This window comes from Mytilus californianus, unplaced genomic scaffold (assembly GCF_021869535.1).
Source record: "Mytilus californianus isolate M0D057914Y unplaced genomic scaffold, xbMytCali1.0.p SCAF_10, whole genome shotgun sequence".
Lineage (NCBI taxonomy): Eukaryota > Metazoa > Mollusca > Bivalvia > Mytilida > Mytilidae > Mytilus > Mytilus californianus.
Window position 1 is genome coordinate 76,181,017 of NW_026262582.1, and position 17,903 is coordinate 76,198,919.

A 17,903-nucleotide genomic window follows, 5' to 3' on the forward strand; every position below is an offset into this window, starting at 1 on the left:
ATGTAATAAGCAAGTGTCTAGAGAATTAACTGCTTCCCATACATGTAAATACGACGATCAGGTGCACGAATATGATGTAATAAGCAAGTGTCTAGAGAATTAACTGCTTCCCATACATGTAAATAATAAGATCGGGTGCACGAATATGATGTAATAAGCAAGTGTCTAGAGAATTAACTGCTTCCCATACATGTAAATACGACGATCAGGTGCACGAATATGATGTAATAAGCAAGTGTCTAGAGAATTAACTGCTTCCCATACATGTAAATACGAAGATCGGGTGCACGAATATGATGTAATAAGCAAGTGTCTAGAGAAAAAAGTAACTGTTTTCCATACATGTAAATACGAAGATCAGTTGCACGAATATGATGTAATAATCAAGTGTCTAGTGAACTAACTGCTTCCCATACATGTAAATACGAAGATCGGGTGCACGAATATGATGTAATAAGCAAGTGTCTAGAGAATTAACTGTTTTCCATACATGTAAATACGAAGATCGGGTGCACGAATATGATGTAATAAGCAAGTGTCTAGAGAATTAACTGCTTCCCATACATGTAAATACGAAGATCGGGTGCACGAATATGATGTAATAAGCAAGTGTCTAGAGAATTAACTGCTTCCCATATATGTAAATACGACGATCAGGTGCACGAATATGATGTAATAAGCAAGTGTCTAGAGAATTAACTGCTTCCCATACATGTAAATACGACGATCGGGTGCACGAATATGATGTAATAAGCAAGTGTCTAGAGAATTGACTGTTTTCCATACATGTGAATACGAAGATCGGGTGCACGAATATGATGTAATAAGCAAGTGTCTAGAGAATTAATTGCATCCCAGATAAGTTAACATGAAGGTCGGGTGCACGAATTAATAATAACTACAATCAAATATTAATAACTAATTAAAAACCTGTCTATAAATACTAATGGTTCAATAAAAATTGCAGAATTTGTAAGATTAACCGCAGAGACATAATACAATGTTAACAGTAAATAAATATAAAGCGATACTAAAACTATGTTAAGTACAAAAAAAGTATTACAAAAATATCGAAATAAAAAGATTCAAAAAAGGGGAAGTCCAAAAAAAATGACAAAATCAAACGTTATCAACAAACGGAATGAGTGAAAATCAACTGTCATAATCCTGACTTGGTACAAGCATTTTCCGAAGAAAATGATGGGTTAAACCTGGTTGTAAAGCTAACTCTAAACATCCCACTCGTATGACAGTTGTTATTGTTCCGTTATATTGACAAAATTGGGTGAGCAACCCAAACAGTCATATGGTCGGGTTGTTGTCTCTTTGACACATTCCCCATTTCCATTCTCAATTTTATAATAGGTTAATGTGACAACAATTTGGGATCCAGCAGCCAAAACTTTGTAAACATACATCAAAATCCTTTAATCGTATGTTAGTTATGTTTGAAATTAGTTTTAGACAATGTTGCAATGAAAATCAATTACCGACTGCGTCTCCAATTTAGGATATATTTTGCAAAGGGAAACATTATTCATAGGTAAGAAAAACCTTATCCCTTTCTAAAAAAGGCAAATGGCACAAGCATGACGTGTTGCGTGGGGTAAAACAATATTTTTTGACTTTGCAAGTGCATATCAGGTTTAAGGGGATTGCAAAGTATGTGACGTTGCGCACGATGTTGGTACCAATTCCATTTTGCTATAGATTAGCATAAAAATGAATACGTAGACTGGTCAGTTCGATAAAAATATAGTGATTTCTGATTGAATTCATTCCATTAGACTTGAAATTAAAGAAAAAATATCAGGTTAAAGGGGATTGCAAAGTATGTGCTAACTGAATGAAAATTGTAGGAGCCTGTGGACATTGTTGAATGTCGTACGGTGATTAATAGTTACTTAAATGCGCATTATTTGGACTCTGTTGGATAGTTGTCTCGTTGGCAATCAAACCACATCTCCTGGTTTTATATAAACATGATCCTTCATTACGTTGTTCAATGCAATAACAAGGTGTACTTCATTGACATGTAACAGAGTCAGGCTACTTAGGAGCTGGACATCGTCTTTTACCCAAAATTTGAACCGAAGACGGCTGAATGAAAATTAGCCTATGGAAGAAAAAACGGAAGTGAATCTAAGCAAGAGAAGTTTGATTAAAGAGAAATCTGTACATTTCCTTAAAATATAAGGATCGAAGCTCGTAAACTCGGCGATCAAAATCTGTCAAAACGCAGAACTTCGTGTCAGTTCGGTATAAAATCTGTTAAAACGTAGAACTTCGTGTCAGTTCGGCATAATTACGATCTCGATTCGGAAGTTTAAGTTTCTGAAGGACTATAAAACATGTATAGGAATTGATTTTTATAGAAATTACGGATATATAAAATTGCTTTGTACCGAAGAACGTCAAATAACCTGTCAACGACATCGAGTAAGAAATAGATAATGTCATAAATCCTGTGTTATAATGGTAACGTTGCTTCCTATAAATTCTATGTTTTCAACCATAACAACAATTTAACTTTTGAATTGTTACCTATAAAATATCATATGTGTTGTCAACCATAAACACAATTATAATAACTCTTGGATTGTTTCCTGTCAACTGAAACAACAGTTATAGCTTAAAATTCGCATTCTATGTTGTCAACAGAAACAGCTATTATTAACTTAAGGAGTGTTTCCTATAAAATTATTATACGTCCATTATAGCGCTAGGACCGCTTCCTAAAGCAACGAGATCACATAGAAATAATACTTGGTTTAAAAGTTCAAATTTTACAACAGATTTAAACAGAATTACTAGATAAAGCTATCGTTACCTGACGTCAAAGTAAATTATTATAAAGAATGAAAAATAACGATTTACCAATCTATTCAAAAAAGTAATATCCATACTAACCTGAAATACTTGAGACTGGACGTGTTAGTGGGCTTGTATCGAGCACTTAGAATTATTCAAATGCTGAACTTATTAAACCTATAGCTATTCTTTTTTAGTTTAGAAACAAGAGTTTCAATTCTCATAATTTCAGTGAAATTAATTTTAAATTCGATCTGATTTACTTTTGGCTACGTTTGAAAAAAAAGAGTTTGATTGGAATGTGGATCATACGAGTATTGTTTTAAAAAAATGTGTAGCTATTGAAGTTATTGTATACTATTGTGTACTATTGAAGTTTCTAACAACACTTACTTTAATTTCTATTGGATTTTGGGTGTGATTTGGGGGCTGGGGTGATTTGGGGGCTGGGGTGATTTGGGGGTGGGGTGATTTGGGGGTGGGGTGATTTTCCATCATTTTTGAAGTGGCGGCACATGTTTGTAGCTGGGGGTCATAATCAATATTTAATAGCAATTATCTTTTTGATTTTTTTTTATGATTTTGTAATTACATTTTTGTTTATTTTACCTCCCGGCTCAATTTCAAACAACAAACTGTCAATCATGGTGACAAGAAATCGGATATTGGAATATTGAACAAATTTGGTGGCTATTAGCTCTGTGGTTATAGAAAATTGTTACTTTGTTTTTGACTGATTGTTTTAATGGCAAATTAGGAACCTATAGTGAAGGAGCAATGGTAAAAAAGTATTTTGTTTACATATATACATGTGTACATTAAGTACGTGTAAAATAGAACTGTTGTAAATTTATAAACCCTAATATACACTTTCAAAAGAACTCATTAAGTACTAAATGTCTTTGAACAATTGTGTTTCTCTTTATGCCTAAACAGGGCTTCAGTTTGCTATACAAGGTCCAGATGACAAAATATAGTTTTAGAACCGTATGCAAAGTTAACTATCAATAGCGGTCATGATAATTTGAGGACAGGTAAATCGAGGATAACATTTAAAGAAGACCAAATATAATCATGCTGGTCAAGTATATGTGGTCACAATAATCAGGCAGTTTCAGGGAAGAATATTTTTGTAAAGAAATTTGAAAGAATTAAAGATCGACGCTAAAAAAACAGATGACAGAAAACGGAGGTCCTGTGATGACAGTTGCTCACACTGGTCATGTGTCAGGTGAGCTAATTGGAAAATTGTCATCAATGAAGCCAATTTAGCCATGCATAAGATAAAGTCATTATCAAAACCTTAACCTCTGAACCGTTACTGTTTTAAAATGAGAATAATGTCGTAGGTGGGGACACAGGGATACCGATTTTCACGCAAACGATAGAACAAAAGCATATCAACCCTATCTAAGAGTAGAGTCTGGACGTTTAATTTCTGTATTCTCTAAATGTTTATGCCTTTTTTTCTGTATAATTGTGCCCATTATATCCTATTCTTTATATTTTAGCACCGTATTATTCCCTATTCATTTTTGTCCCTTTTTTATCTATATATTTTTAATGTCTCCATTCTGTAAACCCCATTCATACCCTCAGAGTTGACTATAGCAAGAGATGGTGTAGGATTGCTGTCAGCGTGAAACCTGTATGTAGAACCCTATTTTAAGTAAGAAGACAGAGCTGACACCGTTTCAGTATTTGATATCGTGTGGTGCAATAAGTTAGTATACAACGTCTTGGAATCTATTTAACAAGTTTTATGTATGAACAAGGGAAATGTATGTAATACATGAATGAGACATCAACACAACGGGGACGATCAGTACAATGTGACCCGACGTGTCAATTTATGATTTACAATTCGGTACGACTATCGATTGTGTGACCGTAAAGTGTATTTTGTAGTTTGTCGATAGGCTTGACTATCTTCAGTAAAATAATGATGTTTTTAAGATTAAAACAAACATTTAATTAGATACTAACATGGAACTTATCAAATAGGTTGATGAAACAAACCGGGATGCGGTATTCAGTACGTAGGTGAAACTGGACTATATTTATCTAAACGCACGCAAGAACACCTGTATCGTTTTAAAAGACCCAATAAATTCAAAAGTATCATTTATCAACATCTTAAAAAGCACAAACAATCATCCTATTAAATATTTAACAGTACAACCTTTAGAAGTAGTAAATAAGCAGCCTGGTGAATCTCATTCAAAGTTTGTACGATCACGGAAAATAAATGAATTAAATTGGATTAAAAAATTACAGACAGTCTACCCACTCGGTCTTAATGATAATATCATGGGAATTGGTAATATATCAAGAACCGATTCTGTTAACATTTTGGATGTAGTTTCTAAAACTGTTCGTAAAAACCGTTCTCATGGGCGTAGAAAAAATCGCAATCAAAGAAAATTTCGGACCAACCATACAAATATTTCTGACCTAATTTCTATTTCATAAAACAACGGCAGACATTATCTATTAACCAAGCTCTGTTCTTTGCCTATAAATAAATTAAATAAAATTTTAGAGGATTGCAACACAATTTCATATTGCAGTCCTAAGTATGAAATCGTTCAAATTATAATGGCATATTGTTATTCTAAACTGTTTCCCAAAATTGATCGTCCTGAAGATCATAAAAAACATTTTATCAAAATAAAGTATGTCAATAAAGTTTTTGATTTTGTAAAATTTAATATTGCCGGTATTTTTAACAACCATTCTGTTGAAGAACAAATTCCTGGATATTTTGGTAATACTGAACTCCCTCTTATTTGTTATATTTACAAGAAATCTACCCGGAAATTTGTGTTTAATTATAGCCAAGTCTGTAAAGATGTAAATATCAGTGAAAATACACCTACGTCATGTAATTGTAGTAATTCCGAATACACTTATGGCCCCATTTCCCATGTAATAACAGGAGACCTTAACATCGTTCGCGACCGAGAGTTAAAACAATTCCTCAGTAAAGGACCTAAATATCGTCCCCCGTCAATTATTAATTGGAATTGGTGTCGTAATATCATCCACGACTCACTTCGTGCTTACTGTTTGAAATGGATAAAACGGGAAAAAGCTGACAAAAAATCTTTGGACTCTTTTTTTAATTCAGTAATGAAGATAGTTGATATACGTATACAACATTTTAAAGAACATTTTACTCTTAACAACAACCATAAAAATCCTATTTCTCGTATCAAACATAAACTAAAAGAACTAGCCAAGGAATTTGTTTTTGTCCCGGCTGATAAAGCTGCTAATAATATCATTATAGTTTGACGTACATTTTACATTGAGGTTCTGCAAAAGGAAATCACCAATTCAACAACATTTCAACTGACTTCATTTTCAGAAAACGATATCTGTAACAAACATAAACTATTAGCTACTTCTTTACAAGCAGAACCAAATACAATGAAAGTCCCTACTATGTACTGGCTTCCGAAGCTACACAAATCACCTAACAAATATAGATTTATTTCGTCTTCAAGTCATTGTTCTACTACTAAATTTTCTATTCTACTTACTTGTACACTTGGTACAATCAAAAACCTGATAATAAATTGTTCAAATAAGGCCTTTGAAAATAGTGGAATTAATTACTTTTGGAGTGTCAAAAACTCGTTGGAAGTACTTGATAAATTGCATGCATATATTGGTGATTTTGAATCTGTTCAAAGTTTTGATTTTTCTACCCTATATACCACTTTGCCTCATATTCTTATTAAGAAAAAATTCACACACCTAATTAAATGGGCATTTAAAAAGACGGAATGCAAATACATTTGTTCAAACTCTTTTAGGTCATTTTATAGTAGCAACAAACAAAAGAACTATGTCAATTGGACATGCTTTGATACGATATCTGCCCTTGAATTTTTACTTGATAACATTTTTGTTCGCTTTGGAGATTCCGTATATCGTCAAGTTATCGGAATTCCAATGGGGACTAACTGTGCACCACTTATTGCGGACCTGTTTTGTATTGTTATGAGTTACAATTTATGACTAAAATCAGCAAAAACCCATCGAAACAACATCTGATACAAAAATTTAACAATACTTTTAGATATTTGGATGATATATTGGCTCTCAATAATGAAGACTTCAGTATGTATACTAAAGAAATTTATCCTGTTGAACTTACTTTAAATAAAGCTAATACTAACAATGACCACTGTCCTTTCCTCGATCTTGATATCTTTATCATTAACGGGAAGCTTAATACAAAAATTTATGATAAAAGAGATGATTTTTCATTTCCTATCGTTAATTATCCATTTTTAGATGGTGACGTTCCCTTGTCACCATCATATGGTGTTTATATATCTCAACTTGTACGATCCGCTCGTGTATGTAACAACGTATTAGATTTTAGCGAGAGAAATTTATGTATTACTGAAAAATCATTACATCAGGGTTTTCGATATCATAAACTAGTCAAAACATTTACTAAATTTTATCATCGGTATAAGGACATCATTCGTAAATATAACTGAACATGCAGACATCTTATACGTTCGGGTATTTCACATCCAATCTTTTATGGTAATATTCTTTACAAAGCACAATAGTTTCCTGTGTATAATTTGGAGTTTAGTATGACGTCCATTATCACTGAACTAGTATACATATTTGTTTAGGGGCCAGCTGAAGGACGCCTCCGGGTGCGGGAGTCTCTCGCTGCATTGAAGACCTATTGGTGGCCTTCGGCTGTTGTCTGCTCTGTGGTCGGGTTGTTGTCTCTTTGACACATTCCCCATTTCCATTCTTGATTTTATGCGTTAATTATCATATGTATTCATAATGTGATTGTGTACATCATTAAGTTGCATAATCATTTATATCCTTAGGGAGCTACTATTTGATTTTTATGGGGGGGGGGGGGCTAGGATGAAATTAGAAAAAAATAGGCAGGACAGGAGTTTTGAGTAAAAAAAAGGCAGGATGAGACACTTTGCAAAAAAAAAAAGGCAGGATGACAATTTATGTAAAAAAAAGTCAGGATAAACTGAAAAAAAAGGCAGGACCGAATAGAGAGAAAAATAAAAAGGCAGGACCGAATAGAGAGAAAAATAAAAAGGCAGGACCGAATAGAGTGACAAATAAAAAGGCAGGACCGAATAGAGAGAAAAATAACAAGAGGCTCTCAAGAGCCTGAATCGCTCACCTGTATTTCAGAGGAGAAGATTTTTAAATGTTAGCAAACTTGAACAAATTGTGTAAAATTGTCTTTAAAGGGCAATAACTCCTTAAGAGGTCAATTGACAATTTTGGTCAGATTAACTTTTTTGTAGATCTTACTTTGCTGAACATTACTGCAGCTTACAGTTTATATCTATCTATAATAATATTCAAGATAATAACAAAAAACTGCAAAATTTTGTTAAAACTACCAATTTGGTGGTAGAAACCCAACAATGGGTTGTTCGATTCGCCTGATAATTTCAGGGCCGATAGATCTTGACCAATTGAACAATTTTACCCTATGTCAGATTTGCTCTAAAAGCTTTAGTTTTTGAGATATAAGCCAAAACTGCATTTGACCCTTATGTTCTATTTTAGCCATGGCGGCCATGTTTGTCAATGGATCAAAACTTCGGATACATATTATAAACAAGATAACCTAAGGAACATTTAGTCATTTAGTTAAAGTTTGAAGGTAATTGGCCCAGTAGTTTCAGAGGAGAAGATTTTTAAATGTTAGCAAACTTGATGAACAAATTGTGTAAAATTGTCTTTAAAGGGCAATAACTCCTTAAGGGGTCAATTGACAATTATGGTCTTATTAACTATTTTGTAGATCTTACTTTGCTGAACATTATTGCTGTTTACAGTTTATATCTATCAATAATAATATTCAAGATAACAAAAAACTACAAAAATTTCCTTAAAACTACCAATTTTACCCCGATCAGATTTGCTCTAAAAGCTTTAGTTTTTAAGATATAAGCCAAAAACTTCATTTGACCCTTATGTTCTATTTTTAGCCATGGTGGCCATGTTTGTCGATGGATCAAAACTTCGGATACAATTTATAAACTAGATACCCTAAGGAACATTTAGTTAAAGTTGGAAGATATTTGGCCCAGTAGTTTCAGAGGAGAAGATTTTTGAAATAGTTTACGACGACAGACGACGACAGACGACGACAGACGACGGACGCCAAGTGATGGCATAAGCTCACATGGGGCCCTTCGGGCCCCCGGTGAGCTAAAAATGCAGGACAGAGATTACAACTAAAAAAATGCAGGACAAAATTTTTCATCCTAGCCCCCCCCCCCCCCCTTTCCCCATAAAAATCAAATGGCAGCTCCCTTATGAACACGCTTAATCCTAGACGAGCTTTATAGTTGTGGCGGGAAATAAATCATATTTTTTCTGAACTGTTACAGTGCATTTTACAATTTAAAAGTTTGACGAAGAAAATCGTCAACTAATATTACATACTAAATGATGTTTGATAATTAATACGACTTACACATATTAGACAATTGGAAAAGAAATATTTGTGTTGCCCTTCTTTTTTTTTTTCAGCAATGTTCTTGTTTTATCCATAACTGTGAGCGAAGTAACAAAAGGAAACCCCGTAACATACCCCTTCCGGGAAACTCGTGGAACCCGGATTATATTCCTTTATGCAAATTCCCGGTTAGTGTTTTACAACTGTAAAGTTTCATCAATGTCTATCCGGTCCGTTAGAGGGAATCGCATATACAAATCACACGCACAGACCAATTGATAAACAGACAGACGGACATATTGATTCCTATGGCTATATACCCCAGAAACTTTGCTATTTGGATGGCATAATCACTATTCCATATATATAGTTGATAAAATATATAAATTTTCTGAGTATATAATATTGTGCGTGTCGTGATCATCATTATTATAACAGTATAACAATTATAGATAATTTTTATCGTTATCAATATTATAAATAATAATTTTTTCCGTTTTTATTTTACTTTGCGTTCTTTTGTAATTCTTCTAGAATAATCTTTTTTTCAAAATTATTTAATTATTTATCTTCAATAAAAAGATTTTCGTTGTGTTATTAAAGCTTTCATTAATATTTCATTTAACATTTAAAATTCTGTGTCAGATATATATCTATCGAATTTAATTTGGATTTATCTAATATTTATAAACTTGAAAATTATTCTATATCCGCGAAATATTAACATCATTGTTTAGGACAGTTATTAACATTTGTATTGAAATTATTCAAATTCAATCGAAATTTTAGAGAAAAGGGTCAAAGATTAATCCATGTGTCAAGTTGTTGTGACATCAAACCACCTTATACACAAACATTATCCTGGTACGGGACGGACAGACAGACGGACGGACGAAATAACGGACAGACGGGCGCGCATACCGGAAAACGGAACGCCCCTCTACTTTCGTAGGCGGGAAAAAAAAGGTTTTCCTGAATATTGAAGTAAAACTGTAGTCTTTACCAGTGAACATCGTTCTGAATATTAATGAAATATTTCCCGCTGAACGTTACGTAGTCAAAAATTACTAGTCAGTGATTAAGTCGTTCACACTGTAACGTACTGTGGAAAAGTTTGAATGTACTTAGCGACAATCTAATATCTGTCCTATTCTACAGATAAAACAGAGATTGAAAGACCGTGAACCTAACGAAGACACATGAATGGTTGTATAATACTACGTTTTTTTTTGGTGCTAAATTGTTTTGTGAAAGATATGTGAGGGGCCTGATGGGGGGGGGGGGGGGGGTCTCATCACGATTCACGAGTTGATTTTTTTGTCAATCACGATTCACAGAAAATAAATTTCCATTATCACGGATCACGAAAATATAAAAAAAAAAATCTAGAAAAACGGATCACGATAGCGAAAATGCGCCAATCACGAAGAACGAAAATAACCCATCAGGCCCCTCATATGTAGTACTAATGTTTTACCCATTTATTTCTTATTTATCTATTTTTCACCTAAAGATTAATAAATAATGGCTAGAATTCTACTAAGAATTTCAGGCCTTCGTACACTATAACTAACATGAATCTTAACTTTGTGCAATTAAATTTAAAGATTATTAGCGTAATGTTGAAAACTGATATTAGTATTTGAAAAGTACACATTTTAAAAGACATATATAAAACAAATTTCATTACCTGCATACAAATGACGGATCCGGTGTGACCTTCAAAGACTTTCAGCTGTTCTCCCCTAGCTAAGTTCCAGCTGCGGACCGTTTTATCAGCACTACCAGTAAATAACACTCTGCCTAGATTGTCTGTTGCCATGCACATTATGGCGCCTTCTCTGTGGTCATGACCTTTGAATACCGTCAAACATTTGCCGGTCTCAAAATTCCATTTTCTTGCAGTTGCATCTGCCGAACCCGTTATCAAGAGGTCATTTGCTCCTTCCATGTCCAATGTACCATCAGCGTCATCGTCGTCTGCTGGGATGAAAATTAGCGGGCAAACGAACTTTTTGTGACCGCGAAAAACTCTTAAACATTCTCCGTTTTCGAAATCCCAGCATCGTGCCGTACAATCATATGAACTTGTAAAAATAAAATCTCCGGTGCATATCATACGGTAAATAATCGAAGTATGTCCTCGACAGATTAAAACACATTCGCACGTGCTAACATCCCACTTCCGGATTGTTTTATCTGCACTTCCGGTCAAAACATAACAATCCTCAATCAGAATGCAGTTGATGTATTCTTCATGTCCCCGTAGTATACCGATACACTCACAATTATGAGTTTTTGTGCTCCAGAGTCGAGCAGTTTTGTCCTCACTGCCAGTGGCTAAAACAGACCCGTCTTCGCTCAACGCCATACAGTTTATCCCTTTTTCGTGACCTGCCATAGTTTCAATTAAAATACTCTTATTTTTGCCAGCTGCGTTCTTAGAACCGCAGCCTCCCATTTTTCAGTCAAATCAAAGTTTCTTGTAAAATGATCTACCCTTTCTTTAAGTATTATAAAGAAATGTTTCCTTGGAAAATGTCGCAAATATCCGATTTCTTTTTTTCGAGACTTTAATTTTAGAATGACTGACTTCAGTTGTATGACAAAAGAATTATAATGTCATCAATACGGTATTTCTATGGTCGGTTTCATCTTTGCCATTTCTAGAAACATCCGGTGATAAAATGAGTAAAAAGTTCTGATATATCGTGGAATAAAGTTGTGTTACAATAAGACGTCAGATAGAAACTATGTGAAGCACACAACTCTGAAATATTCCATGTGTTAAGGATCAACAATTCAGCATCAATTATTAATTTTTATAGAATTGTTTCCAATCAGGATCGATCAATAGTGTTACCTTTGTTTCCTTGTCATCTGCAATTAATATTTACCTGTAATTAATGTCGAGACACTTATAAACTATTCAAGTTCTTCTGGATGAAGGTTAGACATTTTTCCCTATAGGAAAAAAAATGTCATTTAATGTTTTATTGACTATTTGTGTTATTATTCGTCCTATTATTTATTTAGACCATTATATGTTGTTAGATCGATCCCATTTTACCTGCACGAGCTTCTGTTTACCTCGCATGTCGCCATGGAGACACGAGAACAATGAAAACTTTGAACGGGACGCTGAAGTTCTAACAATGAAGAGATCAATCTAAGCAGGGTGAATGCCATTCTTTTTGTTTAATTGTGGATTATGTCCAATATTCAATGATATTTATCTACTAAAGCAATTATAGGTGAAATTGATTTTCTCCTACTCGTGCCATACATAAGCTTTTATTTTGTTTGTCTTGGTATCTGAAAACATCATCGTGATATAGACATAAAATTATAGTAGCTGACTTTGCATAATCTTATTACAAAAACAAGGGAGATAATGTGATAAAAATATAATCGTATTAAGAAAAAAATAATTCCAATCTTTATATCACTTATATCATTATATTTGACATCAAATTACCGAACATGCGTGATGTATTATGAATACTAAAGCAAAATGAAAGAAATACATCATAAGCTCTACTTAAACAGTTTTACCTGATTTTAAGTGAGGAGAAATTGCCTTTATATTTCAAATTAGAAAACATGAGTGTGAAATCTTTAAACAGTAGAATTTATTCCTATTTCGTAGAATATTTATATGCAATTTTTTTTTACAATGATTACTCATCTAGATAATATTTTGACCGAAATAATGTAAGCGTAACCAATGATTTTTCAAATTATACAAATCCTTCGCGTAACGTTAATGAAATAACAAAAAAATATTCACTATAGGTATATTCTAATAATTACATTACATGTATGTTTAACGAGAATCCGTTAACTTTAGTTTGATTGGCTAACAACAATCGCGCGCGCGTCTTTCAAAAATTAACCTTCATATTAAAATGACATGTTACATTCGTAATGACACGTGCTTCCACGAAAAAGTGTACACGGGTATATAAAAAAAAACTTGATAAAACTTTTTTTCATGGTCTTAGCATACAAATGTAATTATAAGAAATAAATGTTTCTTTTAGTAATTTGATAGGATTGTAAAAGTGTTGATCGTGCACACATTATTAGAATGAAGCGTTTCCGCGCTTTATACAAAATGTGCATCATACAATTCTCTTTGAAGTCGGTCACGTTTCCATTCCTTTTAAATATACAATTCCTTGATTGTATGTATACCCGACATTAAATAAATCTTTATTTATTATTTTTCATTTTTGACAGGTATATGTGTAGAATTTGGCGGGGTTTGTTTGTTTTCTATACGTTAGACTACACGTATACACACAAAGTTTTCTGTTGGACAGTTGCAATGATCACATATAGCAGCAATGGACAAATGATTGAAGACGTAAAAGGTCCTAGACATTCTTCAAATTTTATTGTGTTATCATGATAAAAGAGAGGTGAAAGATACCGAAGGGACATTCAAACTCGAAAAAGTCTAAAAAAAAACTGACAAGGCCATGGCAAAAAAGAAAAAGACCAACAGACAAACAACAGTACATAAAACACAACATTGAAAACTAAAGACTGAGCAACTCGAACCCCACCAAAAACTGGGGGTGATCTCAGGTACTCCGGAAGGGTAAGCAGATCCTGCTCCATATGTGGCACCCTTCGTGTTGCTCATGTTAGTATGACCGGACAATTTGGACATAGCAATGAAATTAGTTTTTAAACAACATTTTATGAATTCAATTGTTTTAATGTATATTCTTGTTTTGCATTTATTTTATTATTCTGAACTTTGTCGTAAATTTAGGCATAAGTGTTTTACACGGATTATGTGTCATAATCTTGGACAAAGGACTTAAATTCATTTACTCTAATCATTTAATTAGTTATTCTCTTTATCAGTTCAGACAATAATTTACTTATACGTGTCGGACATTAATTACTCTTCTAATCTATTGTTATTTCTATTTGGCATATGTTAATCTTCTTAATCCTTTAATTGTTTGTGCTTATATATATTGTTATTGTTTGTAGGTTACATTACATTTGGTTTGGAGTTTGTTGTTCGGTCTTGCCGGACTGCTAAAATAAAAGTTTAAGGAGCGAAATATTCCTTCTTGATTTCCATTTAGCCGGAACGCCATTTTACCCGGCTATATCTGGTGCAAGAACCTCTGGGCAACACATCTTTCGGATACCTTACTCTACCTGTGAAGCTGACCCCCCAGCAAACAGAAAAATGGATACGCGGAGAACCAGAAATTTTGGCCGAGACTGGATATACCAGATGTCTGATCATGGAACTACCTTTCAGACAAGAAATTTTCAACATATGGACAACTACCTATGTAAGTTTTGTGGAAAGACTGTGAATAATCAATTTCATTTTAGACAATGTATAGCAAAAACGTCATTTTGCTATAAGTGCAGAAATTTTGGACATTTCGCCAGAATGTGTAACTTTCACAGACAACCGGACGTGAAAGTTGTTAAGGTTAAATCGAAATCCAAGTTACGTCGTGACGCAGAAAGAATGAGAAAATTCAAAGAACAGAAAGCTATGTCAATGTTTCCTTGTGCGGAACTTAATACCATAGAACTGATGGACTTCTTTCCAACCTTAGAATATAACAAGGAATTCATAGATAACGTAAGACTCAGGCACGACCGAGTGAATTCAGAGAGAGTAAAATTTAAAATCAAAAGTGTGCACTATGAGAAGAAGTTTAAAGAGTTAAATCAAAAGCATACCAGTGTTGTTAGCAATCTAGAAAAACTTCAAAAACAAAACGCAGATGACCAAAAAGATATGGAAAAATTACGGGAACGCATTACTGATCTTGAAGAAGCTAATTTTCGGATTTACGATCAAAGATGTGAAGCAATCGACCAGCAATACCAATTACAACGCGATAAAGAACATATGCGAGATCGAATCACTAAGCTAGAAGACGAATTGGACAATTTTCGGAAAAATACAAGAGAAGATAACTATTCAAACCAAAACTATCGTTACAGAGGACGCCACAACCACAGAAGAAACTTTCGGAACCATAATTTTAGATGAACATTAAGACCCGGGTCGTGTCTTCAAGGGCCGCGGGAATATATGACCGGACAATTTGGACATAGCAATGAAATTAGTTTTTAAACAACATTTTATGAATTCAATTGTTTTAATGTATATTCTTGTTTTGCATTTATTTTATTATTCTGAACTTTGTCGTAAATTTAGGCATAAGTGTTTTACACGGATTATGTGTCATAATCTTGGACAAAGGACTTAAATTCATTTACTCTAATCATTTAATTAGTTATTCTCTTTATCAGTTCAGACAATAATTTACTTATACGTGTCGGACATTAATTACTCTTCTAATCTATTGTTATTTCTATTTGGCATATGTTAATCTTCTTAATCCTTTAATTGTTTGTGCTTATATATATTGTTATTGTTTGTAGGTTACTTTACATTTTGGTTTGGAGTTTGTTGTTCGGTCTTGCCGGACTGCTAAAATAAAAGTTTAAGGAGCGAAATATTCCTTCTTGATTTCCATTTAGCCGGAACGCCATTAAGACCCGGCTATATCATTGTAGGATTAAGAACTTGTAAAAATGATTTATTGTTTATTATTTGTACAAGACATGTGGCACCTACAATATTTTGTTTACCAACTAAGGCTGGGTTCGGTTCAATAATACCTATTTTAGATTTTATACTTTTGTCAACAGTTTGAACGGGGATAATGACTTCTGACCTACTGGGAATTACTTCGTCGTTAATTAAAGAAATAAAGCAAATACTATTTTCATTATTATCACCATTAGTAAGGGGAACTTCAGTAATACCAGACTGTAGAACAAGGGTTTTGTCATCAAAATTAAGCCTAGCTTTTTGTTGATCTAAGAAATCTAAACCAAGAATAATTGAATGTGCGAAATTTTCAAAAATATGAAAGGTTTGTTGCATGGTTAAACGACCTATTTCTATAGTGACATCAATTGTTCCTATTCCTCTTAAAGATGCTCCACTTGCTCCTGTTGCAAGAAGCGATGCCTTTTTAAGTGTAACCTTCTTATGCAAATTTTCATAATAAAAATCTGCCGAAATTGCGCTAATAGTAGCTCCAGAATCAACCATAGCCATACCAAAATGATTTGCAACCCGAATTTTAATTAAATTTGATACTTTTGTGTTATTTAAACCTGTTGCCGAAATAAATTTTGTTGGTTGCGCCAAAAAATGTTTTTGTTTTGATCTACACATTTTTGCTTTGTGGCCTATGGATTTGCATTTATTACATTTTATTCTAATAAAGCGACATTGAGATGGTATATGGTCACACTCACCGCATCTGTGGCATGGGTTACGTCTGCGTTGTCGTCTTGGCGTTCTTGTACGTTGTTGAACTTTGGCCTTGCGATCAGCATCCGAATAAAGAAGTGGTTCCACCATTGTAGGGCTGGTTGTAAGTTGTTTTATTGTATTGTTGTTAACGGCACTTATTTGTTGAAACATCATATCTATTTTAGGTTTCAGTTCTGACATAATTTTGTCTTCAGTTTCCTTCTTCTCGCATTTTTCTAAATAGTGAGAGTTTGCTTCTACTGACCGCAAGCGCACTTCTGCCTCTTCGACTGTTTCCGGCCATTTACCTAGGGACATAAGTCTAACAAGTTCTGGTTTGCATTTATATTGCAGTTTCGTCAACTTGAATTGCTGTCCAACATCTTGGTCTTCAGACAAAGCGTTAACTCGGTTAATAAATTCTGCAACAGATTCTGTTTCTTGTTGTTTTAAATCTATAAAGTCCGAAAGTTTTTGAAAGTTCTGTCCGTATGAAATTTGATACTTCTTCAGAAATTCGCATTTTAAATTTTCACGAGTGTTTGTTAAATCTTCCGGTAATCCATTAAACCATATTTGTGCGTTTTCTTCTAGAAATAGTGGAAAGGCATTACAAAATTTAGATTCATCGTAATATAACGAAACGAAGTTTTCAAATAATTTCCACCAACGACTTGGGTTTTCGGTAAAGTCACCTTTGAATTTAGCTAATAATTTAGTAGGGTCCATTTTGAAATCAGTTGTACAGATCTATATTTATATTAAAAGTTCATCATAGTTGTGAAAGGAATATGTCCAATGGAAGCGGAAAACACATTTTTCTCTTCTTTCGTCGTTTCATTTCCTCACTAAAATTTTGTCAATAGCACTTATAACGAAATATTGTTAATATTAAAAGTACATTTTGTCACTCGCTTGGCTTTTGAGGTACACTTCTGAGATCACGGGACTTAGTCCACCACATATGACCAGGTTATTGGTCACCTCTGTCATATTAATTAGTTTCGGGGGAAACTAGCGGTATCTTAAATAAAGTCCAAGTCGCTGGAAAGTTTACATATTTATTTCGCATCCATATATTTCAATCATTAAAACATAACTGAATAACAACATAAAAACATATATAAAATACAAATTCAAAAGACTGATTGACATGCGGAATATCAACCAATCAAATATCTTTTCATTAAATAATATTAATTCGCGTTTTGCCGAAAGCGGGGATTACGGATTAAAAACATGCTTCGTATAAGTTTGTCAAGAATGGCTTTCGGCAGTTATCACTTA

At 33.6% G+C, this 17,903-nt stretch overlaps 1 protein-coding gene across 2 annotated transcripts in view; it reads right to left on the reverse strand.

Annotated features, from left to right (window-relative positions):
* LOC127718561 (WD repeat-containing protein 86-like) overlaps positions 1 to 12,263 on the reverse strand; it is a 40,609-nt gene extending 28,346 nt beyond the window's left edge. For both annotated transcript variants that reach the window (XM_052224628.1, XM_052224627.1), the window contains exon 1: positions 10,983 to 12,263. In XM_052224628.1, the coding sequence (XP_052080588.1) occupies positions 10,983 to 11,753 (771 nt within the window). In that variant the 5' untranslated portion in view covers positions 11,754 to 12,263. The remainder of the gene's footprint in view (positions 1 to 10,982) is intronic.
* Positions 12,264 to 17,903: the final 5,640 nt, after the last annotated feature.